At 39.2% G+C, this 23,659-nt stretch overlaps 1 protein-coding gene across 1 annotated transcript; it reads right to left on the reverse strand.

Annotated features, from left to right (window-relative positions):
- Positions 1–6,583: 6,583 nt before the first annotated feature.
- Positions 6,584–9,840, reverse strand: LOC132517304 (UDP-N-acetylglucosamine--peptide N-acetylglucosaminyltransferase 110 kDa subunit-like). The gene has a single exon (XM_060144226.1). The coding sequence runs from the start codon at positions 9,838–9,840 to the stop codon at positions 6,700–6,702; it is 3,141 nt and encodes a 1,046-aa protein (XP_060000209.1). The 3' UTR covers positions 6,584–6,699.
- Between the last annotated feature and the right edge of the window lie 13,819 nt (positions 9,841–23,659).

Genomic DNA, 23,659 nt, shown 5'->3' on the forward strand with positions numbered 1-23,659 from the left:
AACGAATTTTCAGTTGGTTGGCCGAGAACAAAAAAGCGAAGAATACCTAGTGCAAAATCATATCTCTAATAACTACTGTTGGATTTAGAGCACACACATGCGAAAAAATATCTTCTTATCAAAGATTTGAGGTTGGACCGGAAAAATTTATATCAGAAGTGAAAATAATCTTGTGGTCTGACCAGCGTGGATCACACAAAGTAAGTGTATACTATATATAAAGTAGATAGACTACGAGGTCCTACTGTATAGCACAGGCAACTATATTCAATACCTTGTAATAACCTATAATGGAAAAGGATCTGAAAAAGCAATACATATATCTGAATCACTTGGCTGTACACCTGAAACACAACATTGTCAATCAACTATACTTCAAGTAAAACAAAACAAAAAACTAAGTGTAAAGGGAAGTATAGTTTTATAAATTCACCTCTGATATCCAATGGACCAACTGAAACACAACAGAAACTACAACTTTCTAGGAGACAGGACATGGCCAGCAAACCAGGCCGTTACCCTCGGTAACGGTCATACCTGCCAAAAGATACACAGACTATCCTGCATTCATGAATACATAGGAATTCTTCATTTATCTGGCATTGTTAGGCAATGAGGTATTGTATGTTAGGAAAAGTTTTTTTAAAATGACAAATTTAAGAGAAGTTATTTTAACCTTCACTCGGTAATTTTTTTCTAAAATTAAGAAATGTATCAACTGGTGTATCTAATGTTTCCGTGATAACTCGGGGTCATCAGTTCAATCAACGTTTGCATGAATGATGCAAATGGAAACAAGACAGGCATGCTTACTGAAACTGAAAATGACATGGCACTGACTGGAGTAACTGATGAGAGAGCAAGAAAAAAAACAAAAATGAAAACAAACCGTGATCAAGAAACAATCAGTCAAGTTCTGACTTTCTGTACTTAGTTTGAAAACGAGATACCACAAATCCCAGCGAGAGACTCCAGCATCATTAGCTGTCTTTCTCCTTTGTTTCCACCTTCCTTTCCTTTTCCTTCTACCCTAGATTGTTCCAGGAAGTGTTTATAGCTCCTTGCAAGACAAATTCTAATACTTGCTTTCTCTCACACAAACTTTACAATATGTCCATGTGATAAATGGTGTGGAGGTAAAAGAGAATTCATCACAGGGACATCGCCTATGAAAATAAAATTAGAAACTAGCTTCTAAACATGCAGAGAGAAGGGCGGGGTGTCAGGCACTAATTTCCTTGCGAATTCCTCTCCATTTCTAATAGACGTTCTTCTTTACCAAGATCCCTTTTTATTGGTGTCCTATTCCAGACTGCTCCACTCCGCCCATCCTCATCCTGTAAAATACATTCACACTCTTTTGTGACCCTACTTATTTGCCCATTAAATAATCAATTATAGAACTGTCAGAATTAATTACAGAGTGAAATTAAAATACTGGAGTCACTTGGAGGGTTTAAGCAGCTCCACCAGAAAATACTGGGCATGGATTTAAAAGAGGCTGCATGGGACTTGCTCTTGTCCAAGTTCTTTCTCAAGAAGTATCTGAAATAAGCCTAAATTCAGAGTTAATCAGTCTGGCCTGCTTTCTCAGGTGGACTGGAATTCATTGCTCTTTCCCCTCAACTCCCTGATGTCAGTGGCACTTTCCAGAGAGGAGGTGGACTTCTCTGCCTACTGCAGAAGCTCAGTTCCCCCAGGCCCACTCCCTGTTTGAATCCCACACTGGAGGCCAGATGCCAGCCTTCCCAGAACTTTCGTAGTCTCCTTTCAGTTTCCGACCTGCTCAGATTGAGTCCCTCTAGACTCTTTCTCAGCTGGAAACCTGATCTTCAACCCCTTTCCCTGACCTCGATGGTTACCTGCCTACTTTAGGCCTCAGGTGCTTTAGCTATAAAATGATATATTTGTCATTAATTCTAAAGTCTTCTTTGTAAGGCTCTACAATTTGGTGGCTCCTTGAAAATGTTTCTCTTTGCTGGTTTTAATTTTGTAGAGAATTAAAACCCCAGCCACTCTAAAAGTAAGTTACATTGGATAAGGAAAGTGTGCTTTTGTAGTTAGATTAACAGGGATGGAAGATGACTTAGTATGTTTTAAGATACTCATGATCCGTTCTCGTCAGAGTCGGGGGAAGAAGGGGAAGAGAGTTAATAAAATACCAAACGATTGTGACAAATTAAGTTCACCAAGATGTAGCTGATTAGTTACTACTTGAATAAGCCACACAAATCCAATTCAAGTTGTCCTTTATTTTTCTAAGAAGGATCCCAGTGAACTGAGTCCCATGTTCAGTAACTCCACGTTCAATGGCTTAGTCTTTAAAAACTGTTATCTTGCTGGAAGAAGAAATATTGCCCATCAGTCCTAATTGATGTCTACCTATCACGCACATTTGGAATAAATCTATTACTTTGACTGATCTCAGTGTAATTCCAAAGGGGCAACGAGCACACGAAAATTTATGAAGTCTCCATCTTCTACACTGAAGTGTGCAATAAATTACGTATTATTTGGCCGTGAAATTCACAAGCCATAGAAACCACGCCATTAGCAATGTATACAGTGGTAAAGAGCAGGTAATGAGAATGATATAAAACAAAACAGACTGTGTATGTTGGCACTGCTGCCAATAAAGCAATTATTAAATGCATTCATATGCATCTACGCTAGGTAAGCTCTTTGAGGGCGATTGTTATGAATTCTACATACCTGTCAGGATACTATATATAGCCCACTTTCTATGGCCTTTATTCAAAGACGCTGAGAAAGGGTTACTCTGGGTAAATTCAGACCTTTTCTCAATATAGAATTTGGTCAACATGCATTCTGAACAGCAAAATTTCACACTATTTTCCTACACTAATTGCCACCTCAGCAAATGCAGGATTAAGTATAATGGATTATAAGAAGTTAGAAAGGAAAGATGGAAGAAAAGAAGGAAGGTAGAAAAAAGGTGGGTATGGAGTACTTCAACATTTACGTAAAGAGTGGACCTAAAACTAACCTGAGGTTTCCCTGAGCTATTAGCATACGCTAACTCAAATGAAAAAATAAAACAAACCAGCAAAGGAAACTCAAAGATTCTTTGTTTTTTCACTTTACTGCATACACACGTCCACCTTAAACAATCTATATGCTTATATCCAATAAGAGAGCATTGTTTTGCAAGGCTATTTGGCTTCTATCAGCATGTAAAGGTCGGACAACTCAACTTTAGCAGAGTTAGCCTTCAGGTGAATAATTGCTTCTTTCAGGATGCGAGCAGTTGAATTTTCCAGACATGTTTCCCAAAATACGAAAACTAAAAGAAGGGTCCTAGGACAGCGTCCTTTAGAAGTTTTATAGTATCAAGGCTTTTGGAGGAAGAGAATCCTTGTCGATTATCAACACAGTGATTCCAAGCAGGTCAATTTTTGCTGAGAATATTATATAACAGAACCCACTTCACCTCCATTATACTGACAATGATCTTCCTTACTTCAACCTTGTGCTTCTTAGTAAAGTTGAAAATACTGAGCCAAGAACAGACAGTGACAATGCCAGAGACTCAGATGTACCTATAGGTGCCTTCAGACAACATCAGCCACCCAGGCTAAAGTCCTGGTTTAAAATATCCCAACATGAATGAATCTCAAAAACCATATGCTGAGCAAGTGAAGCCAGATCAAAAGGGCACCTACTGTATTATTCAACTTACATGAGATTCTAAACTGGGCAAAAGTCATCTCTAAAGATAAAAAGCAGATCCGTGGTTGCCTTGGGGTGGGAGATGGGGATACTTTTGCAAAAGCCTAGGAGGAAACTTTCTAGGGTTTTAGGATTGTTATCTATCTTTATGGGGGTGCTAGTTATACAAATGTATACATTAATTAAAAGTCACTGAACCGGTGACTAAAAATGTCTGCATTTTATTGTATGTAAATGATACCTTAATAAGGTTGATTACAAAATGAACCAAAAATAAAACAAAGCAGAAGAGAAACCTCTCAAGACCTCAAAGGAAATACACTGTTTTCTTCCAGGGTACCAGATTGGAAATGAGGCATTGGTCTGTTCTACCCTCAGATTATCCCTAGGATTATCTAGTCTATTTTAAAGCACTAGAGTCCCCTATCAGGAAAACTCACCCCATGTTTAATTACTTTGATTTCTTCTGTGCCTGTTCTCCCAACACAGTGAAGCCATTCACAGAAGAAAAACCACCTTTTTCCAACTTTGCATCATCACATATTCCTTCCAAAGCTATTATGTATGGAATGAAATTTGGCTACACTTTGTAAAAATCTAGCTTTTTGAGCCTTACAAATCTTAACAGTTAACCTATTGCCTCCACTGGAATTTGCAAAAAAAATTATTTTGAAAAGGAATAGTTGAGACTTGACAGTTTTGTTTTTTGTGATTTTCTCTTCCCCTAAGAGAGAAGTGAGTAGGTATGAGAAACACATACATAAAGGAAAAAAAATTATCTTGCTGCCTTTGCATGGTTATAATTTATAGGAGGCCCTTATCAACAATAATCTATTATCAGAATCAATAAAATATAATCTCCATGAAGGCCAGGCCAGGATATTTGTCTCTTTTTCAGCAGATTGCAATACAAACCACATTCATGGATATGCTTCTTGATGATCTTTGTAATACTGGAACAGTTGACCATTTCCTCATGCCTCTTCACCTTAACTTCAACCTGGTTTTTCACTAATGACCTCACATTTCCTTCTCTAACACTTGGTTGTGGGCCTCTTTTCCAACTCCAACTCGCATTTCACTCTGGAACCAAAGGAAGACTCACACCTTCCTGCTTTTTAATGATACCTCAAGGTCATTACCATATTGTGATCACCCTGAAGAATAGCCAGACAATTGTTATTTCAGAGCCATCTGACAGTTTGTAGCTCTAAAAATTAACTAAGGACCGCATTTGTCAAAGATATCCTAGTTTAAGATTTTGGTAATACAGCAACAGTAATTCCAAAGTCATTATGCTACAGTTGCAGATTAAATAGACTAGAAAAAGGAAGCTTGCCAGATGGTGGTTTACATTATCTACAGACTATCTCGGTTCAAGGTTAACTTCCCTGGGAGAAAACCCATAAACCCAGAATCATCAAAAATAACCTGCACGTGCAGAGGGGAGACAGCTTTGCTTGTCAAATTTTACATTCTTTCTGATCTCTGGGCCCTGGTGATTTATCTCCCATGGAATGGAATAAGGAGGGGAACAAGTAGGGACAGTCCCTTCGAGCAGCGGCCGCATGCCTGGCATGTCCTTACCTGCTTTCAAGGCTGACTGCTTCCCACACATATGTTGCCTTTTTTAAGCCTCAAGCCCTCGATCCTTTGCTGAAATACAATAATTTCATTCCTATGGTTTTCAATACCAAAAACTCAACCTCCAGGAGGGCTAGAGTCTAATTTGTACTCCAAACCAAGTAGCAGTGCAGTTTCACTGCTACCGAGGCTGAATCCATAAAGACTTCAAGACCACGTCCAGAAGACAAGTTATTATATATAATACCCTAGAAGGTCTGAAACATAATTATCATATACATAGCTGGTCCTTCAGAGCTTTTTACCTATAACATGTTTCTTTGATGAAAGTTATTTAATGTACTGGAGATAACTGTGACTTACTGATCAAATATTTGAATACTTATACTTACCTGGGATTTCATTTCTGCTGAAAGAAAAAGGAAGAACAGGACTCACTAAAAAAAAAAAAAACTTTAGAAATGAAAGTAAAAATCTTATCACACACTATGACTTTTGGAAGCAGCATAGAGGGGCAGTCAACGGTAAAACACTGGTGAAACAGGTCAACACTCTAGGCCAAAAATCCATTATTATTATCATCAGTGACAGTACCACAACTGTGCCCTTCAGAATTAATAATCACTCCTAAGGATCTTCATTTGGCACCAGATGATGCGTTTAAGAGAAACGCTCTGGGAGGTTGTGAATCAGACTTGGTTTTTTGTTAGCCAAGTTACAGGAGAATTTTTAAAGTGGGGGGACGGGAAGAAGGAAACGGACCAGGAAAAGAATTTAAGCCATCATCTATAAACCAACAAAGTACTGATAGTTCCAAACATTATGTCAGAAACTGAAATGACTGATATAGACTCAAGTGGTTTATAAAACCTATAAAAATCTACACCAGCAAAATCCCCATTTATCTGTAGAGTTCAGAAACTAAAACAAGGAATATTTTAGCTTAAAACCTTATCTCAAGAGAATCATATACACTTCACATGAATAAAAATACCTGAAACCAAACATTTTTAAAAGCTCCAATACCCAAAATATAAAGAAAAATATTAATCCAGAAGACTCAATCAATCCATGATAATCACAAAACGGCTGGGCAATCTCTATCTCCCTTCCACACTAACCATCCATCCCGTGGAAGACCAAGGGAGATCAGACTTTCCACACTTACCTTCCAGACCTTCCAGACACCTGGCTGCTGCAAAATTCTATGGAGGCTCCTTGTGGAACAGCAGTTTCCCATCTCTTGTGTCTCTCCCTATCGTGATCATGATCATGCAGGAAGCAAGTCTGGCTGTGCTGTTTCTTATCATTGTCTGTCACCCATCTGCAACATGGTATTGTACAGATAAGGAAAAAGTAGTTCCCTTTCCCCCAGAAGGTTGAGGCTCAGGTACAGGGTAATTCTCCTGTGCACACAGTCCTTATTTAGGCCGACTCAGTGACTTCAACAGGCTTAATCATGTGGTCAGGTCTGTTGCCAGCTGCGTAATGCTCCCACATCTGTAGATAGAGCCGCTCTAGGTCCATCGTGTATTGTTTGGTGTTGAACAGAGGGCTAGATGTTCTCTGCTTCCAGACTTTGCCACGAATTTTCTTCAGGTGTTCTAGATCAGTTCCCAGTTTCACAGCTATGTCTTCATATTCTTGTCTATTTTTAGCAATAAGCTCACGACAGCCTAAACAAGTGAGCTGGGAAGCTGCAACTCGGGAAGCAAGAGTCTCTCCTGGCATAGTCACCACGGGTGTCCCTGACCAAAGGACATCCATCCCTGTGGTGTGTCCATTACAGAGTGGAGTGTCCAAGCAGACATCAGCCAGCTGGCCTCTCCGAACATGTTCCTCTTTAGGAGCAACAGGTGAAAAAATGATACGGTTCTGGGGAAGGCCCATATTTTGTGCGTACTGTTGAATATTAGGTTCTCCTACTGCTGGAAAACGCAACAGCCACAGTACACTATTGGGAACACGCTTCAGAATATTTGCCCACATCTGCAAAGTAGATGGGTCAATGTTATATAACTGATTAAAGTTACAGTACACAATGGCATCTTCCGGTAACCCGTACTGAGAACGTGTGGTTACAATAATGGTACGGGGAACCTCCTCTCCAGTGGCAGCCTTAATGTTGATCTGGGTAGTTGCCAGTCCATTGCTAAGACTGAATCCATTAATTGTTATCTGAATTTGTCCTCTGTTAATCATTTCAATAACTGCCTCTGCAATAGTATTCATAGGAATGACAGGCATATTAAGAGCTGTATTACTGCTGTCTGCGTTGTCTCCTCCATCAGGACATTTCGTCTTGACAATCTGCACATCTGGGAGACTATCAAGAAATGCTTTGAGGTCGATGCCATTCAGCACAATCCGATTGTCATAAATGTGCCCATTGGACTTCAAATCGATGACTGCTTTCTTCTTCAGGTGAGGGAACATATTAGCATGATCACCAATAAAGAAAGTATGGGGCATATAAGCCAGTTTCTCAGAATACTGCTCAGCAACTTCAGCAGGTGAAGTTTCCTGATCAGTGATGATATAATCCATGAAAAGCACGCCACCGGTCCCAGGGTAGCCCAGCCACATTGCCTGAATAGGAGCTGGCCTGAGAGCAAAGAGTTCATTTCGAGCACCCCTGGTATAACCATTCATATTTACAAGGATGTGTATACCATCTTGATGGATGCGATCAGCTGCTTTCCCATTGCATGGAATCTGAGAAAGATCAATGAAATGATGGGCTTCTGCCATCACCTTCGCTCGGAAGTTTGTGCCATCATCTGGGCTCAGGGCATAACAGAATACCTCAAATTTATCAGGATTGTGCATGCCTGGAATAGACTGCATAAGATGAGAAGTAGGATGATTCCCAAAGTCAGAACTCACGTATCCTACACGCAGTCGACCATCACTGAGCTTCAAGTCTTTTGGATGTTCGTACGGTGGTTTGTGAAGGACACTGATCTCATCCAAGCAGAGGTTCCCATGGCTCTCAGCAATAGCCTTCCTGAAGCCATGAGAAAGAGGACAGAGCATACTATGATGAGGCTGCACAGAAGGCAACCTATTCTTCTCCAGCTGGTCAGCCACAATGCTGACCAACTTCTTCATTCGCTCATCATAGTCTGTCCAATCACAGACAATCTGCAGGCAATGAGCCAAATCACAATAAGCGTCAGGAAAATCAGGTTCAAGCTTCAGAGCAGTGCGATAAGAAGCAATTGCTTCTGGAATATTCCCTGAATACTTGTGAATGGAAGCCAGATTGCTGTGGGCATCCGCAAGTGCAGGGTTAATCTGAATGGCATGAGTATAACACTGCAAGGCTCCCTGAACATCCTGCATCTCCTTTAGAGTGTTTCCCATGTTACAGTAGGCATCAGCAAAGGTAGGACTGATTCGAACAGCCTCCTTATAATGCATCAGAGCTTCCTGCAGTTTTCCCTGCTGCTGCAATACACTTGCTAAATTTGAATGGGCAACAGCAAACTCTGGGAAGACTTCTAATGCTTTACAATACAAGCGAACTGCCTCTTCAGAATTTCTCTGGTCTCCGTTGATATTGGCTAGGTTATTCAGAGAGTCTGCATGGGTGGGACACAGCCGCAGAGCTGTATTATAACAATCTTCTGCTTCGGCAACACTGCCCTTCTCTTCCAGAGCGTTGGCTAGGTTGCAGTAAGCATCAGGGAAATGTGGTTGCAATTCAATAGCTCGCCTGTAGGTGTCTATTGCCAGATCTATCAGGCCTTGCTCATAGTATACACAAGCCAGGTTGGCATGTACCACTGCATGATTTGGGCTCAAGCTTAGGGCACAAAGGTAAGCTGCCACAGCTCTGTCAAAAATCCGTGCCTCTTGCAAGACATTTCCTAAATTGATATAAGCATCCAGAAAATTGGGGTCAAGGGTGACAGCCTTTTCAAAGTGATGAATTGCAAGCCAAATCTCCCCTTGTGCATTGAAAACACAGCCAAGATTACTCCAAGCTACTGCAAAGTTCAGTTGCGTCTCCATTGCTTTCAAATAACATGCCTTGGCTCCTTCCAAGCGACCCAGGGCTTTGAGCAGGTTCCCCAGGTCACTGCGAACACAGTACAAATCAGGATTGCACTGAAGAGCAGAGACGTAAGCTTGTACTGCCCCTTCCATGTCGCCTGCTGCTACCAAAGCGGCTGCCAGGTTAATATAACCATCGATGAAATCTGGCTTGAGATGCAATGCATGCCGGTAATGCTCAATTGCTTCCTGCAACTGCCCTCTTTCCTTGTACACATTCCCCGAATTCGAATAGGCTTCTGCCAGAAGAGGGTTCTGTTTAATTGCCAGAGTACTAAAGTGGGCAGATCTGTCCAGCCTTCGACACTGGAAGTGTAGAGATGAAAGTAATAAAAGTACTCCAATATTGTCTGGCTCTTGTCTCCACAGCTGCATGTAGTGTCTCTCAGCTGCCTCAAAATCTCCTGCCTGATATTCTCGATGTGCCAACTCAGCTAACCCTTGGAAGGAAAGCATACGTTTCGTTGGTTCTGTGCTGTCGGCCACGTTGCCCACAGAAGACGCCATCTGGAGGGTCTGCAGAGAGTGAGAAAAGGGGGTAATTGAGTGCCGCTGCCGCCACTACTGGCAAGAATGTTTCTAGAGGTAGCAAATACGAGGGCAGCAGCCATACCACTGCTTTGGCAGGCTTAAGCGGCGGCGACAGTTACAGGCACCGAAACTTAGGAACTCTGGTTGGTCGTCTAACTCTCACGCTCTTGAAATCTTAATTCTTAACCCTGCCCTCTTCCACCATTTTTCTCCTAATCAGGGAATAAAAATTACCTATACACTTGCCTTAGAAGAAATCAAAAGTCAGTAGTCCAAACACTTTTCAAAATTTTGTTTTCTGCCCAGTCGGAAAGGAAATACATGATTGACTTTACTTCATCATTCATATAGTCAATGTGGAAAACATTAGGGCCGTGAATTTCAATACAGTAAGATCAGAAAATTTTAAATTGGCCTTCCCAAACCACTAATAAGTAATCGATGTTGTATATAATGCTAAAATCTTAGAGACTGAGTTTGATATTTTAAAAGTTCTGAAAGGATTAGCTAATTTCTCTTCTCATGCCTCAAACCAGAGTATTACTTTTTTAAAAATAAATTTATTTATTTTTATTTATTTATTTTTATTTTCGCTGCATTGGGTGTTCAATGCTGCGTGTAGACTTTCTCCAGTTGCGGCGAGCGGGGGCTACTGTTTGTTGCGGTGCCTGGGCTTCTCATCACAGAAGCTTCTATGGTTGTTCCACAACTCTATGGGTTCCTTTTTAGGTCCTATGAAGAACCCTAGAAATTAATTCATGGAATTATAGGTTTTTGCAAAATTGTCAAAAGTGAGATATTTTCACTTCCATCAGGTAAGACCAGCGTCTCTTTCTTTGCCAATTTTCCTTCTATCATATTCCGCTATGTTGGATCATATTGGAATGGCCACAGGCTTTTTTGAAATCTGGCTAAGGAGATTTTCTTTTGTTCTGTGGTACGCGGCCCTCTCACTGTTGTGACCTCTCCCGTTGTGGAGCACAGGCTCTGGACGCACAGGCTCAGCGGCCATGGCTCACGGGCCTAGTCGCTCCGCGGCATGTGGGATCTTCCTGGACCGGGGCACGAACCCGTGCCCCCTGCATTGGCAGGTGGACTCTCAACCACTGCGCCACCAGGGAAGCCCTAAGGAGATGTTTTAAGTGAGGCTATTATGTGATTTTCAGACACCACCATATGTAATTGACTATATACTATCCCATTACAGGAATAACTTCCAGTACTCATACTGACTACTCTACTGACTTAACTAGCACAAGACACAGAAGCATAAGGACAAAAACCACCTTACAATATAGCCATGTCTTGCACTTCACAGCTCTCAAAGCATGTGCGTTTGAAGAAGAAAAAAAGAACTGAAAAGTACAAAACCAGAAGCTATTCTGTGGAAAATTATTTCAATCATCAGGCATGTGAAAGATAAGTCAAAGATTCAGTTTTCATCAATGCTTAGTCAAAACGGAAATTTTCTTTTGTCAAGAATATACTCCAGGGGCTTCCCTGATGGCGCCGTCGTTAAGAAGCCACCTGCCAATGCAGGGGACAAGGGTTCGAGCCCTGGTCTGGGGAGATCCCACATGCCACGGAGCAACTAAGCCGGTGTGCCACAACTACGGAACCTGCGCTCTAGAGCCCGTGAGCCACGACTACTGAGCCTGCGAGCCACAACTACTGAAGCCTCCGTGCCTAGCGCCCGTGCTCTGCAACAAGAGAAGCCACCGCAATGAGAAGCCTGTGCACCGCAACGAAGAGTAGCCCCCACTCCGTGCAAGTAGAGAAAGCCTGCCTGCGCACAGCACCGAAGACCCAACACAGCCAAAAATAAATAAATAAATAAATAAATGAATGTACTCCATGAACAATGTGTGTAATGGAATGGTGTGAATGAGTATTTTATCAGAATCCCTGTAATGCACAAACCTATAGCAGTACTGAAATCAGTAATGCATTTATAATAGTAAATATTTATGAGGAAGTAATCCTTAGAGGTTTTCTCAAAAGTTAACAATGGAAATTAATGTGACATTAACAGTAATAAATTCTGAAGCTGAAATAAACTTTTCTAAACTATTAATAACTAGAAGCAAATTCTAATCAACCATGTTACAAGAAATCTATGTCTATACACTACAAAGTTTATTTCTTAAAATTTGATTTCGAAAATACATAAACTGTCGTATGAGGAGGCAGTTAAAGAATACATAGCTAAAAGAGTGGGGGAAAAGTTTTATAGAGACACATCTGGCAGTAGTTAATTTTTAAATGTCATTTTTCTAGATTTTGTGACACCTATAGTATTGATATTTGAAAGCATTTAAAAAATTGTAATTTGAAGATTTGCTACTTCTCGGTAGAATAAAATATTTTGAAGCAAAACAACGTTTCCACTGAGAAAAACAACAAAAAGCCAAATAAAATAGCCAGCATTCAATCAAAAACTTCTAGACAAACCAAGAGATAGAATCATATGGCTAAAATTCTAAGAAAAGAACAGATAATACAAAAATATTTATATAAGATATTGTGTATCTTTATCAGGAAAAGTCTTTCTCAAGAAAAGAGTTTAAAATCATCAGAATTAATATATTTTTTTGTATATTATATTTATATATAGATATTTATATATTTATATAAAGAACTTAAAGATAAAGCCCTAGTTAAGGCAGTGACAAGAGCAGTAGCAGTGGGGGTGAAAAGAACTGGTTATATTCAAGCATATTTTGTCAGGAAAAGTCCAAGATCAAATGTCTGACTGCATACATGGGATGGATAGACGGAGTGGGAAAAATCAAAGTTAACTATAGAGGTTCTAGTGAAGATGGGGTTGCCGTCACCCAACCCAAGGGGCTGCGATCATCCCCAAGGTTTAGGAGACTCAAAGGGAAGGTCATGGTCAGAGGCAAAGTTAATTGGTGGGAAAATAAGACTCCCAGTCTCTCCATCTCCTTATACCAGTTTTTTTTTTAACATCTTTATTGGAGTATAATTGCTTTACAATGGTGTGTTAGTTTCTGCTTTATAACAAAGTAAGTCAGTTACACATATGTCCCCATATCTCCTCCCTCTTGCATCTCCCTCCCTCCCACCCTCCCTATCCCACCCCTCTAGGTGGTCACAAAGCACAGAACGCATCTCCCTGTGCTATGCGGCTGCTTCCCACTAGCTATCTGTTCCTTATACCAGTTTTGTTTTTCTGCTCATATACGTAGCAGCATTTCATTCAAGGGGAAAGTCATTGATCTGACTGGTCAAATTAAACAACATAGTTCAAGGCACATTTACAGTGGTTAGTTCCTCCACAATTTAGAAAGTCACATTCACAAGTTCCCTCTTCCTACGCTGCGGAACACATTGGCCATTCCTCCAAAGTTTCCACTCCACAGAGTGGACCAGAGATGACGTGAGCCCAGAACTGAGAGCTTGGCATGAGATGGTGTAGCCCCACGTAGAGCTCTGGCATAAGTTATAACCCAACCCAGCTCTACAGAGAGCTCTGCATGGAATCCTGGGAGTAAACTCAGCCATAATAATGGGATTCTGTTTTTCATTTGCTTTTCTTCCTTGCTTAACTTTCCCTGGCCACTCTGACAAACAAACTTTCAGGCATTCCTGGGCCACTCACTAACTTTATTCCATTCAATCTCATCCAGATTCCCAAGAAAATTACTAACTATAAGGAGGGAAATTTGGAACATGGTGATTTTTAGATGCCTGAAATATACAAGTCATTGAATCCAGTTAACTAGCAAATTATCTGGATCTCAAATATGCCAGTAGAATAGCAGACTAAGCTCAATTTAATGTACTCTTACTGGAGACAGATGTAAATTCTGGGTCAATTTTGAAAAAGTTAAAAGCACATAGCTGAGATTAAAAGAAAGAAAGGAACACCTGCATGTTTCAGAAAGTAACAGAGAAATTAAATCCAGAGAAAGAAGAGCGGACTGATGTCTGTGGGTTCCGTTCCTTAGTATAGGCCTTATGTAAATAGGGGCTGGAGCTAGAAATCTAACATTACCTTGAGGACAGGAATTTAGACTCAGGATGCAACAATATTGAGAAGTTGGTACAGATATCCCACAGAAATTTCATGAGGAACTGCTTAGTCCATTAAGAGGGCCAAGGGCGGTGGTGAGGAAGATTGATATCTCTTGAAAACCTTCAGGTACAGAAAACATCAACACCTCTGAAAAGTAGGCCTGTCCTTCCCAGCGTTGTGATGGCCAGGTTGTCACTAACCTGTAAGGCCCTGTATGAATCAGAAACTGCAAGGAGAGTAATTCAAAGAAAAACAGATGCAGGATGGGTGTGGCAATAAATCCTAGGACCCTATCAGAAACAAAATTAAAACCACTCTAAAGGGAAATTTTAACAAACCAGAGCAGATATATCCTAACCAGAATAGAATAATAATTCTCAGGAAGTTACTTTAGTTATTTAAGTAATATTCAATGCATTTCCATGGCCAGGCCCTTTTGAAGAATTCTAAAACATATACAAACAATTCGTTTACATCTTATATATCCCACCATCCAGAGCAAAATTCACTTAAGTACTGTACTGGTGGAAATTGGGCAGCACTATGGAGACAATAAAAAGGTGTTTACCATCAAAAAACATCAAGGTAAGAAAGATAATGTCTAATTTTTAATTATCCTGTGGTTTATTGAAATCTTTTGGAAACCCAAAATAGAGAAAACCTAGGAGGCAATGAAGACTTAAATCTTTAGAGATTTATCAACTCATCTAAAAGTTTTATTAATCTCTTCTTTTAATACCATTCCGGAGAGGTTTAAATGTGTCCAGAGATAGGGTTGAAGAAGCCTGAGAGAATTTCAATTGTTTACTATTCTTGGTCAGCTATTAAGACCTTTCAGGAGCATCTTGATTTTCATGGCATCATCCAACAAAAAGCAGGATATTTTACAGAAAGTCCTGGTCCACTTTTTGGCTTGCTTTTGTGTTTATGTTTTTGGTTTTCTCACATTGGGCGGTACATTAGGCTACCTATTGCATACTCCCTCATTCATGCATGCATTTATTCAAACAATATTTACTGAGTTGAGATATTTAATTAACACCCAATAAATGATGTTTAGATGAATGAATGTGCTTTTTATCAAAGTAAGTGTAAGTACTGAGAAAAATTACAGAATGTATGATCCCAGCCCCACAAAAGTGTATAATTGTGTTGAGGATATAACATCTGCTGGTGAAATAACTAATATATCATATTGGACAGTCTCTAAGTTCAAAAATGAGTTTTTATAAATAATCAGAGCCTAAGGAGGACAAAGAAGGGACAGTTCATTATGGGTTGAATCTATCAATAAATGTACATTTCAGATGAGATTTGAGATTGACCTTAAAGAAAGAAGAGGACTTAGATATATGAACAGAGAAGAAAAAAGGCATGCTGATAGCATGTGCATAGATAGTGGGGCCCATATTTATGTTCTTCATTAAAGACAGTCAGAGATAACCCAAATATAACTGTTTCCATGGGTCCATTCTCAGTATCCAAACAAAACGGCAAATCCTATCTTAGTAAAACTAATGAAAAACACAGTCTTTAACAAAGACATTGTGAAGGAAAGGGGGAGAGGAAGGCTTGCATCCCACACCACACAACAAAACATTTAATTATTTGTTTCATTTTCTCCCTCTGAAAATTTCCTCTCCCTCTCTCTGTACGTCTCTCTTCTCCCACATCTGGCCACACTCTACCAGCCACCTTTCCAGATCTTTCCAGAACTCTCCATCCTAGTTTCATTATGCCGTAAGTTGAACATCTCACAGGTCTCCAGGATGCATCCTCATCACTTATTCCACAAAGACAAACAAAGGACACTTCTCAGGATCACGTTTCTTGGAAGGAAGAAGTCACGAGGAGTGATTATAAATAATATAAGGTGGAGAGCAGTGACTTAAAATACCATTTTTCCTCTTAGAATGTGAATACAGGGAACTTTGGGAAACTAGAAAATCTAGAAAGGATTCATTGATAATTATTTATTTTCAATGAATAAAATAAAATGTAATAATACGGCAAAACTCTGACAGATTAACTTTTTCAAAAGTTGCTTTCACACACCTTCACTATTGGGATGTTTCATAAACACATCTTTCTTCTTTCTTTGCAGATACTGGCACCAAACTTTCAAACCATAAGAACCTTCCCATAAGTCCCTTTCCAGGCAAGATTAAGGTATCACAATCCAAACAGATTTTTGAAGAAGATAACTGGTTGAAAGCACAGGGAAGGAGCTGGGTTTCTCTTTTTCAACGGTCACATATGAGTAATGTGGGAATTGGTTTACAAAGTCTCTCTCCATGAGGGGCTAAGGTTAAGATTAGAACTTCTGAGGGCAGAAGAGCAAAATAACTACAACAACACACATATTTTCAAGAGCCGTCCTTTGGATGTGAGGGATTGATTTTTCCCACTCTTTTTTCAGCAGCCCACCTGGTGTCTTTAGTAAATGACATAGGAGAATACAGTGTGGCCAAGAAGGCTTAGATTTCCTTAGCCCCAAGTCAGATATTCTCAAGTGACTGTCCACTCAAATTAAAAAGAGAGATTTACAAGAGGAAACTGGATACAGCTGAGTGTACTTTTATTTCAGCCCTTTACCTGAATGTTTTGTTTTGTTTTCAGTTCTCCACTGAAGTTGCCTACATTAATATATTTTTAAGAACATTTCCTTACGTTGAAGTATTCATTCAGTATATTCATTTACTATAATTGAGAAAAGCCAAATGACTTAGGCAAATTCATTTCTATATTGCCACAGCAGTGTATTGTGAACTAAATGACACCTGGCAGTTGTTTACTCAGATACTAACTCAGTTAGAAGGCAGAACAAGGATACCTACCCATTCAGGGAAGGAAAGGTCACTTAGCCTCTGTAGCTGTCTTAGGTCTCTTATCATCACAGTAACAAATTGAAGACTAAAAACCATACGATCATCTCAATAGATGCAGAAAAAGCTTTTGAAAAAATTCAATATCCATTCATGGTAAAAACTCTCCAGAAAGTGGGCATAGAGGGAACATACCTCAACATAATAAAGGCCATATATGACAAGCCCATAGCTAACATACTCAACAGTGAAAAGCTGAAAGCATTTCCCCTAAGATCAGGAACAAGACAAGGATGCCCACTCTCACCACTTTTATTGAACAGAGTTTTGGAAATCCTAGCCACAGCAATCAGACAAGAAAAAATAAATAAATAAAAGGGCTCCAAAATGGAAAGGAAAAAGTAAAACTGTCACTGTTGGCAGATGGCATGATACATAGAAAATCTGAAAGACACCATCAAAAAACTATTCGAGCTCAAACATGAACTTGGTAAATTTGCAGGATACACTAGATTTCTATATATAAATTTTGTATTTCTATACACTCACAGTGAACTATCAAAAAGAGAAATTAAGGAAACAATCCCATTTACAATCACATAAAAAAGAATAAAATACATAAGAATAAACCTGCCTAAGGAGGTAAAAGACCTGTACCCAGGAAACTATATGACACGCATAAAAGAAATGAAAGATGACACAAACAGCTGGAAAGATATACCATGGTCACGGATTGGAAGAATTAATATTGTTAAAATGACCATCATACCCAAGGACATCTACGGATTCAATGCAGTCTGTATCAACATATCAAGGGCATTTTCCACAGACCTAGAACAAATAATTTTAAAGTTTGTATGGAAACACAAAAGATCCTGAATAGCTAAAACAGTCTTGAGAAAGAAGAACACAACTGGAGGAATCATGCTCCCTGGCTTCAGACTGTGCTACAAACCTACAGTAATCAAAACAGTATGGTACCGGCACAAAAACATCCATCACTGGAACAGAATAGAGAGCCCAGAAAGAAACCCATGCACTTATGGTCAAAGAATCTATGACAAAGGAGGCAAGAATATGCAATGGAGAAAAGTCTGGGCTTCCTTAGGGATGGTTTCATCAATTAATTTGTTTTCTTAAATGGACCATACTTTTCCATGTCTTTGTATACCTTGTGAGTTTTTTGGTTGAACATTTGGCTTTCAAATATTATAATGTGGTGTCTATGGAAATCAGATTCTCCCACTTTCCCAGGGTTTTCTGGGCTTTGGATTGTTGAAGGCTGTAGCAGTCTGTTTGTTTAGGGACCTTTCCAAACTAGTTTTGCAATGAGTGTACTCCTTATCGTATGTAGGCACTGAAGTCTCTGTTCCTTTAGTTCATGTTTACCTAATGTTTTGACAGAGATGTCCTTGAATTCCTGCACCTAAGACAAACAAAAACAAATATACACAAGCACATCCACATGCACACTCAAAACCACACACCTCTCCCCATTGTGCAGATTGCTGGATCACTCCTTCAACATTTAGCTGACCTGCACTGAGTTCAGGGCTCAGCCCATGGTAAAAGCTTAGAGACTCCTCTGGTGTTTTCAGAACATGCATCTTATCTTGAGTATGCATGTGGCTTTCTTAATTTCTCTGGACACATGTGTACTTTTTGTATGTTCTAAGTTCCCAAAGAATCTCCCCCAACGTTTGCTCCTGCATCTTATGTGGTCTATTGTATTTCAATGCACAGTCTTCTGCCCCAGCCATCTGTGCTTTGTTAGTTCACCTTGCACTTTTTTTGAGCAATGACCAATGCTTTCCCAGACTGTGTTCCAGGTTAGCTAAGACAGAGATAAGCATCTTGTGTCAGTCCTTCAGGTAACTCCCAGACAGGTTAGAACAGATACACATAATAATCCGAGAGTATGGTCTCTTCTGCTCCCTCCTGAAGCAGGATTGAGGGTCCCATACTAGGAATGGTCTGCTGCTACTTTAAGACTATCACCGCGTTAAGACCCCACCACTTTAAGACCATCACTACACTAACAGTAGATGGGGCAAGGGCAAGTAAAAATGCCACAAAGCTTTCCTGCCATTTCCAAATTGCCTCTTCCCTGGTTCAGTATGTGTTTGGTTGCTGTAAATCTTTGCCTGATTTCAGGACTAAGAGAAACTCAAGGAACCCCACAACAAGAAACAGTATGATCAAACTCTCAGATGCCAAAAGACAGAGAAAGAATCTTTTCTCCCAAGGGAGAAAGAAAAAACAAATTTGTTACAAAGCAGGGATCCTCAAAAAGATTCATAGCTAATTTCCTATCTGAAACCACGGAAACAAGAGGCCAGACATATTCAAAGTGCTGAAAGAAAAAAACTGTCCACCAAGAATTCTATATTTGCCCAAACTGGTTTCAAAACTTAGGGAGAAATTAACACATTCCCAGATGAACAAAGGCTGAGGGCGTTTGTTTTACAACTTCCTAACACTGCCCTATGACAAATGCTAAATTGAACCTTCAGGTTGAAATGAAAGGACACTAGACAGCAACTCGAAGCTGTATAAAGAAATAGAAATCTCCAGTAAAGATAAATAATGGGCAGATACTAAAGCCAGTATTGTGCTACTGGCTTGTAACTCTACTTTTTATTTCTCACATGATTGAAAAAACAAATGCATAAAATAATCATAAATCCATGTTATTGGGCTCACAAAGTATAAAGGTGTAATTTGTGACAACAATAATGTAAGGAGGAGGAATGGAACTGTAGAGGAACAGAGTTTCTGTGTGCTATTGAAGTTGGTTCCAATTCAAATGATATTGGTTGAACTTTAGAAGGGTAAATGTAATCTTCTCGATAACCACAAAGAAAATATCAATAGACTATATGCAAAAAGAAATGAAAAAGGAATCAAGAGTTCACTACAACAAAATCGGCTAAGCACAGAAGAAGTCAGTAATGGAGTAAATGAGGGGCAAAAAATGCATAAGACATACAGAAAACAACCAGGAAACAGACAGAATTAAGTTCTTCCTCATCAGTAATTTTTAAAAGAGTGGATTAAGCTCTCCAATAAAAAGATAAATATTGGCAGAATGGACTTTAAAAACATCCATAATCCAAGTATATGCTGTCCGCAAAAAACTCACTTGATTTCAAGAGACACAAGTTGGTTGAAAGTTAAAGCACAGAATAAAATATCCCATGCAAATAGTAACAAAAAGAAATAAAGAGAGAGAAAGAAAAAGGAAGGAAGGAAGGAAGGAAGGAAGGAAGATAGATCTGGGATGGCTACATTAATATCACACAAAATAAGCTTTAAATCAAAAACTATCACAAGAGGAAAAGGAGGCCACTATATGTTGATAACAAGTTCAATCTATCAAGAAGATATAACAACTATAAACATATATGTACCAAACATCCCCCAAATAGTGAAGCAGACATTGACAGAATTGAAGGAAGAAATAGATAGTTCTAAAATAATAGTTGGAGATCAATACCTTGCTTTCAATAATGGATAACACATCTAGACAGAAGATCAGTAGAGAGGTAGGGGGACTGAATAACACATTTAACCGACTAAACCTAACAGCCATATATAGATCACTCCACTCAACAACAGCAGAATACACATTTTTCTCAAGTACACGTGGAACATTCTCCAGGAAAGACCATATGTTACGCCACAATACAAGTACCAATACATTTTTAAGAAACTGAAATCATACAAAGTATCTTCTTTAGCCACAGTGAAATGAAGGTAGAAATCAATAACAGAACCATTGGTAGCCATTTCCCATCATGCCTGCCACACATGATATAAAGCAATGAAGGGAAAAACATATTTGACCATTTAGAAAAGTGGGAAAGAGGACATACCGTTGACACAGAGTGTGTGCTGTTTCCCGTTGTCAGGGATAGAAATAAATTAGCATCATTTATTCATTAGTGTGTTAATTTCTTGGTCAATCATTGCGCAGCCAGTGTTTCTGCCTGATGGGAAGTTTTCCTATGCTCAGTATTGAGTGGAGACAACCTTGAAAGGGACATTTAAAAGGATTATACTGTGATGGGCTTAGCAGTACCCTTCCTCCTATGCCAGTATTTAGGCTGGGGTATTTCCATGGAGTGTGTACAATCGTAGGCCCCAGGTCACCAGAATTTAGTTGGATTCGTTTTGTTAATACATTCCCTCAGTACTTTGTCTTTTATTTGACTGGTGCATTTACTTCATTCTTTATTATCACTGCGAAACAACTTTGTTTCCTGTTCAGATGCCAAAAAGTGGATATCAATACCTCCTGAGTTTTACACATCACAGGTCTGTTTTACATATCAGAGACAGAGACAGCAACTATTTCCAATGACTTTGAGACATGCTTTGAAAATGTGATTAACACGTGGAGTGTTGAAATGTGTGTCGAGCTCATTATACTTGCTCTAAAAGGTTTCAAACTGCAAAGATTTAAAAATCTTTATCTTTGAATAGTTTTCCTGTGCTGTCCCTTTGTGTCAGACTGTTAATGTGCAGTCTGGCACCTTCAAATAATGTGGCTTTGTAACCAATTATTTACATGTTGTTTTATCCACAGAGAATCTTTTTTTTAATAAATTTATTTATTTTTGGCTGTGTTGCGTCTTTGTTGCTGCACATGGGCTTTCTCTAGTTGGGGCGAGTGGGGGCTACTCTACATTGTGGTGTGCGGGCTCCTCATTGCTGTGGCTTCTCTCGTTGCGGAGCACGGGCTCTAGGCGCTAGGGTTTCAGTAGTTGTGGCACGCGGGCTTCAGTAGTTGTGGCTCAGTGGCCCTAGATCACAGGCTCAGTAGTTGCGGCGCACGGGCTTAGTTGCTCCGCGGCATGTGGGATCTTCCCAGACCAGGGCCCGAACCCATGTCCCCTACACTGGCAGGAGGATTCCCAACCACTGTGCCACCAGGGAAGTCCCCACACAGAGAATCTTAAGGTCAAAACATACAACTCGATTAATTACACTTCCTCCTGTTCACATTTCCCTCATCTTTTCTTCATCTTCTATGTTTCCTTGGCCCTGTTTATATTAAGTGCTTTTGCCATTATATTTGATTGTCTGTATTCCGGTGAGTTACCACAATGCTTTATGAGATATGGTAGGATATAAATGCATTTAGGTAATATATATATATATATATATATATATATATATATATATATATATGTAGTTTGCTTGAGTGCAGTGTTTTTTGTTTTCTGTATTGAATTCATTAGCATGGGTCGGTATAAAATGTAGCATAGGTCAATATGTAATTTGTAAACTAATAAGGTCTTAAAAGTGAGGAATTAAGTCTTTTAAGTTTAATTATTTATTGTAAAGAGCAGAATAGCATACATAAACAGGTGCCTAAGGAAAATTTGTATTCTAATATGGAACTCTCATGAACACTTTTTTTTTTCTTCTAATGGTATGATAGGCCATTTGATTATTTCTATTTTTATGGCTTTAACTTTAGAACAATGAAATATTCGTAACTTTTAAAAAGTATTTTTCTTTATTTGATGCGGGTGGGATACTGGAGAAATGAAAGGTCAAACACCTATTGAGGAATCCATACTTGTCTATATATTGTGTACTTTTATTTCAATAACTGATTTAAAATTCCTAAAAGGATGCTATAATAAGTTATTATGCCATTTTACAGACTGAATTAAGTGAATTTCAGGGAGGTATGAAACTTGCCTAAGGCTATCCAGCTGCCAAGCGGTAGGAGTGAGAATTAAATCCAGGTATACCTATCGCCAAAGTTTCTGCTCATCTCTTTATATCATCCACTTTTAATAGCCAATGCTTTCCTGCTTACAAATATGACTGAGGTTTCCAGACAGTCAACATTCCTTTGTAATCAGATAGAAAACTTACTGTTGATTCTCTAAAGACATATTCCTTTTCCATTAAGTGACTTTAGTTGTTCAAATAATACTTCCAGACAGTAGTAATCACACAGTTGGAGACTAAGAACAGAACTCAGGGATATGTCTAGCAGTCAGTAAAGACCAACTGGGCTCACTGATGATATTTACGGTCATTTCCTCTAGACTAATATAATCTTATTAATAAGACCCTAATAATTCACAGTACTGCCCTTGCCTGATTGTTTGTTCTCCCTCTATCACTCTCTCTTTCCCCATATTATTATTATTTTTGGCAATTTTTGGTGAATTAAATTCAGGGATTAGTATTCAGGAGTACTAGTCACAAAAGCAGAGAATCTTAGCTCACCAAAGGAAGAAAATAGAGAAAAAGTATAAATTATATGAATACACACACATACACACATGTGCCAACTATATGCTGCACTTCTCCAAAATCTATTCAGTATCTGCACATTTACTGTATATTAGCAGTAAGACCAGAAATGAGCGTAACGCTCTGTTTACAAGGCACAGCAAACAGACCCAAATATGGAAATTACTAGCAATGAGAATGGGGAAGAAAGACTACAACAAGGAATGTAGATGATATTTTTGTTTCCTAGCTATGATGCCAAATATTGAACTTTCAACTTGAGACAAGGAGGCCATAAAAAGTTGTATTAGTTTCCTAGAGCTGCCACGACAAAGTACCAGAGACTGAGGAGGTTAAACAACAGAAATTTACTCACTCACAGGTCTAGAGGCTAGAAATCTGACATAAGGTGTCAGCAGGATTGATTTCTTCTCAAGTATCTCTTCTGGGTTTGTAGATGCCATGTTTTCCTTTTGTCTTCACATGGTCTTCTCTCTGTGCATGTCTGTGTCCTAATATTTTCTTTTTATAAGGACACCAGTCATTGGATTAGAGCCCACCCATTTGACCTCATTTGACCTCAGTTACCTATTTAAGGGCCTTATCTCCAAATACAGTCATATTACCAGGTATTGGGGGTTAAGACTTCCACATATCAACTACAGCAGGACAC

Source organism: Lagenorhynchus albirostris, chromosome 3, assembly GCF_949774975.1.
Source record: "Lagenorhynchus albirostris chromosome 3, mLagAlb1.1, whole genome shotgun sequence".
Lineage (NCBI taxonomy): Eukaryota > Metazoa > Chordata > Mammalia > Artiodactyla > Delphinidae > Lagenorhynchus > Lagenorhynchus albirostris.

Excerpts from the sequence above, each read along its gene's own strand:
- LOC132517304 (XM_060144226.1), bottom strand. The coding sequence starts at position 9,840 with ATGGCGTCTTCTGTGGGCAACGTGGCCGACAGCACAGAACCAACGAAA.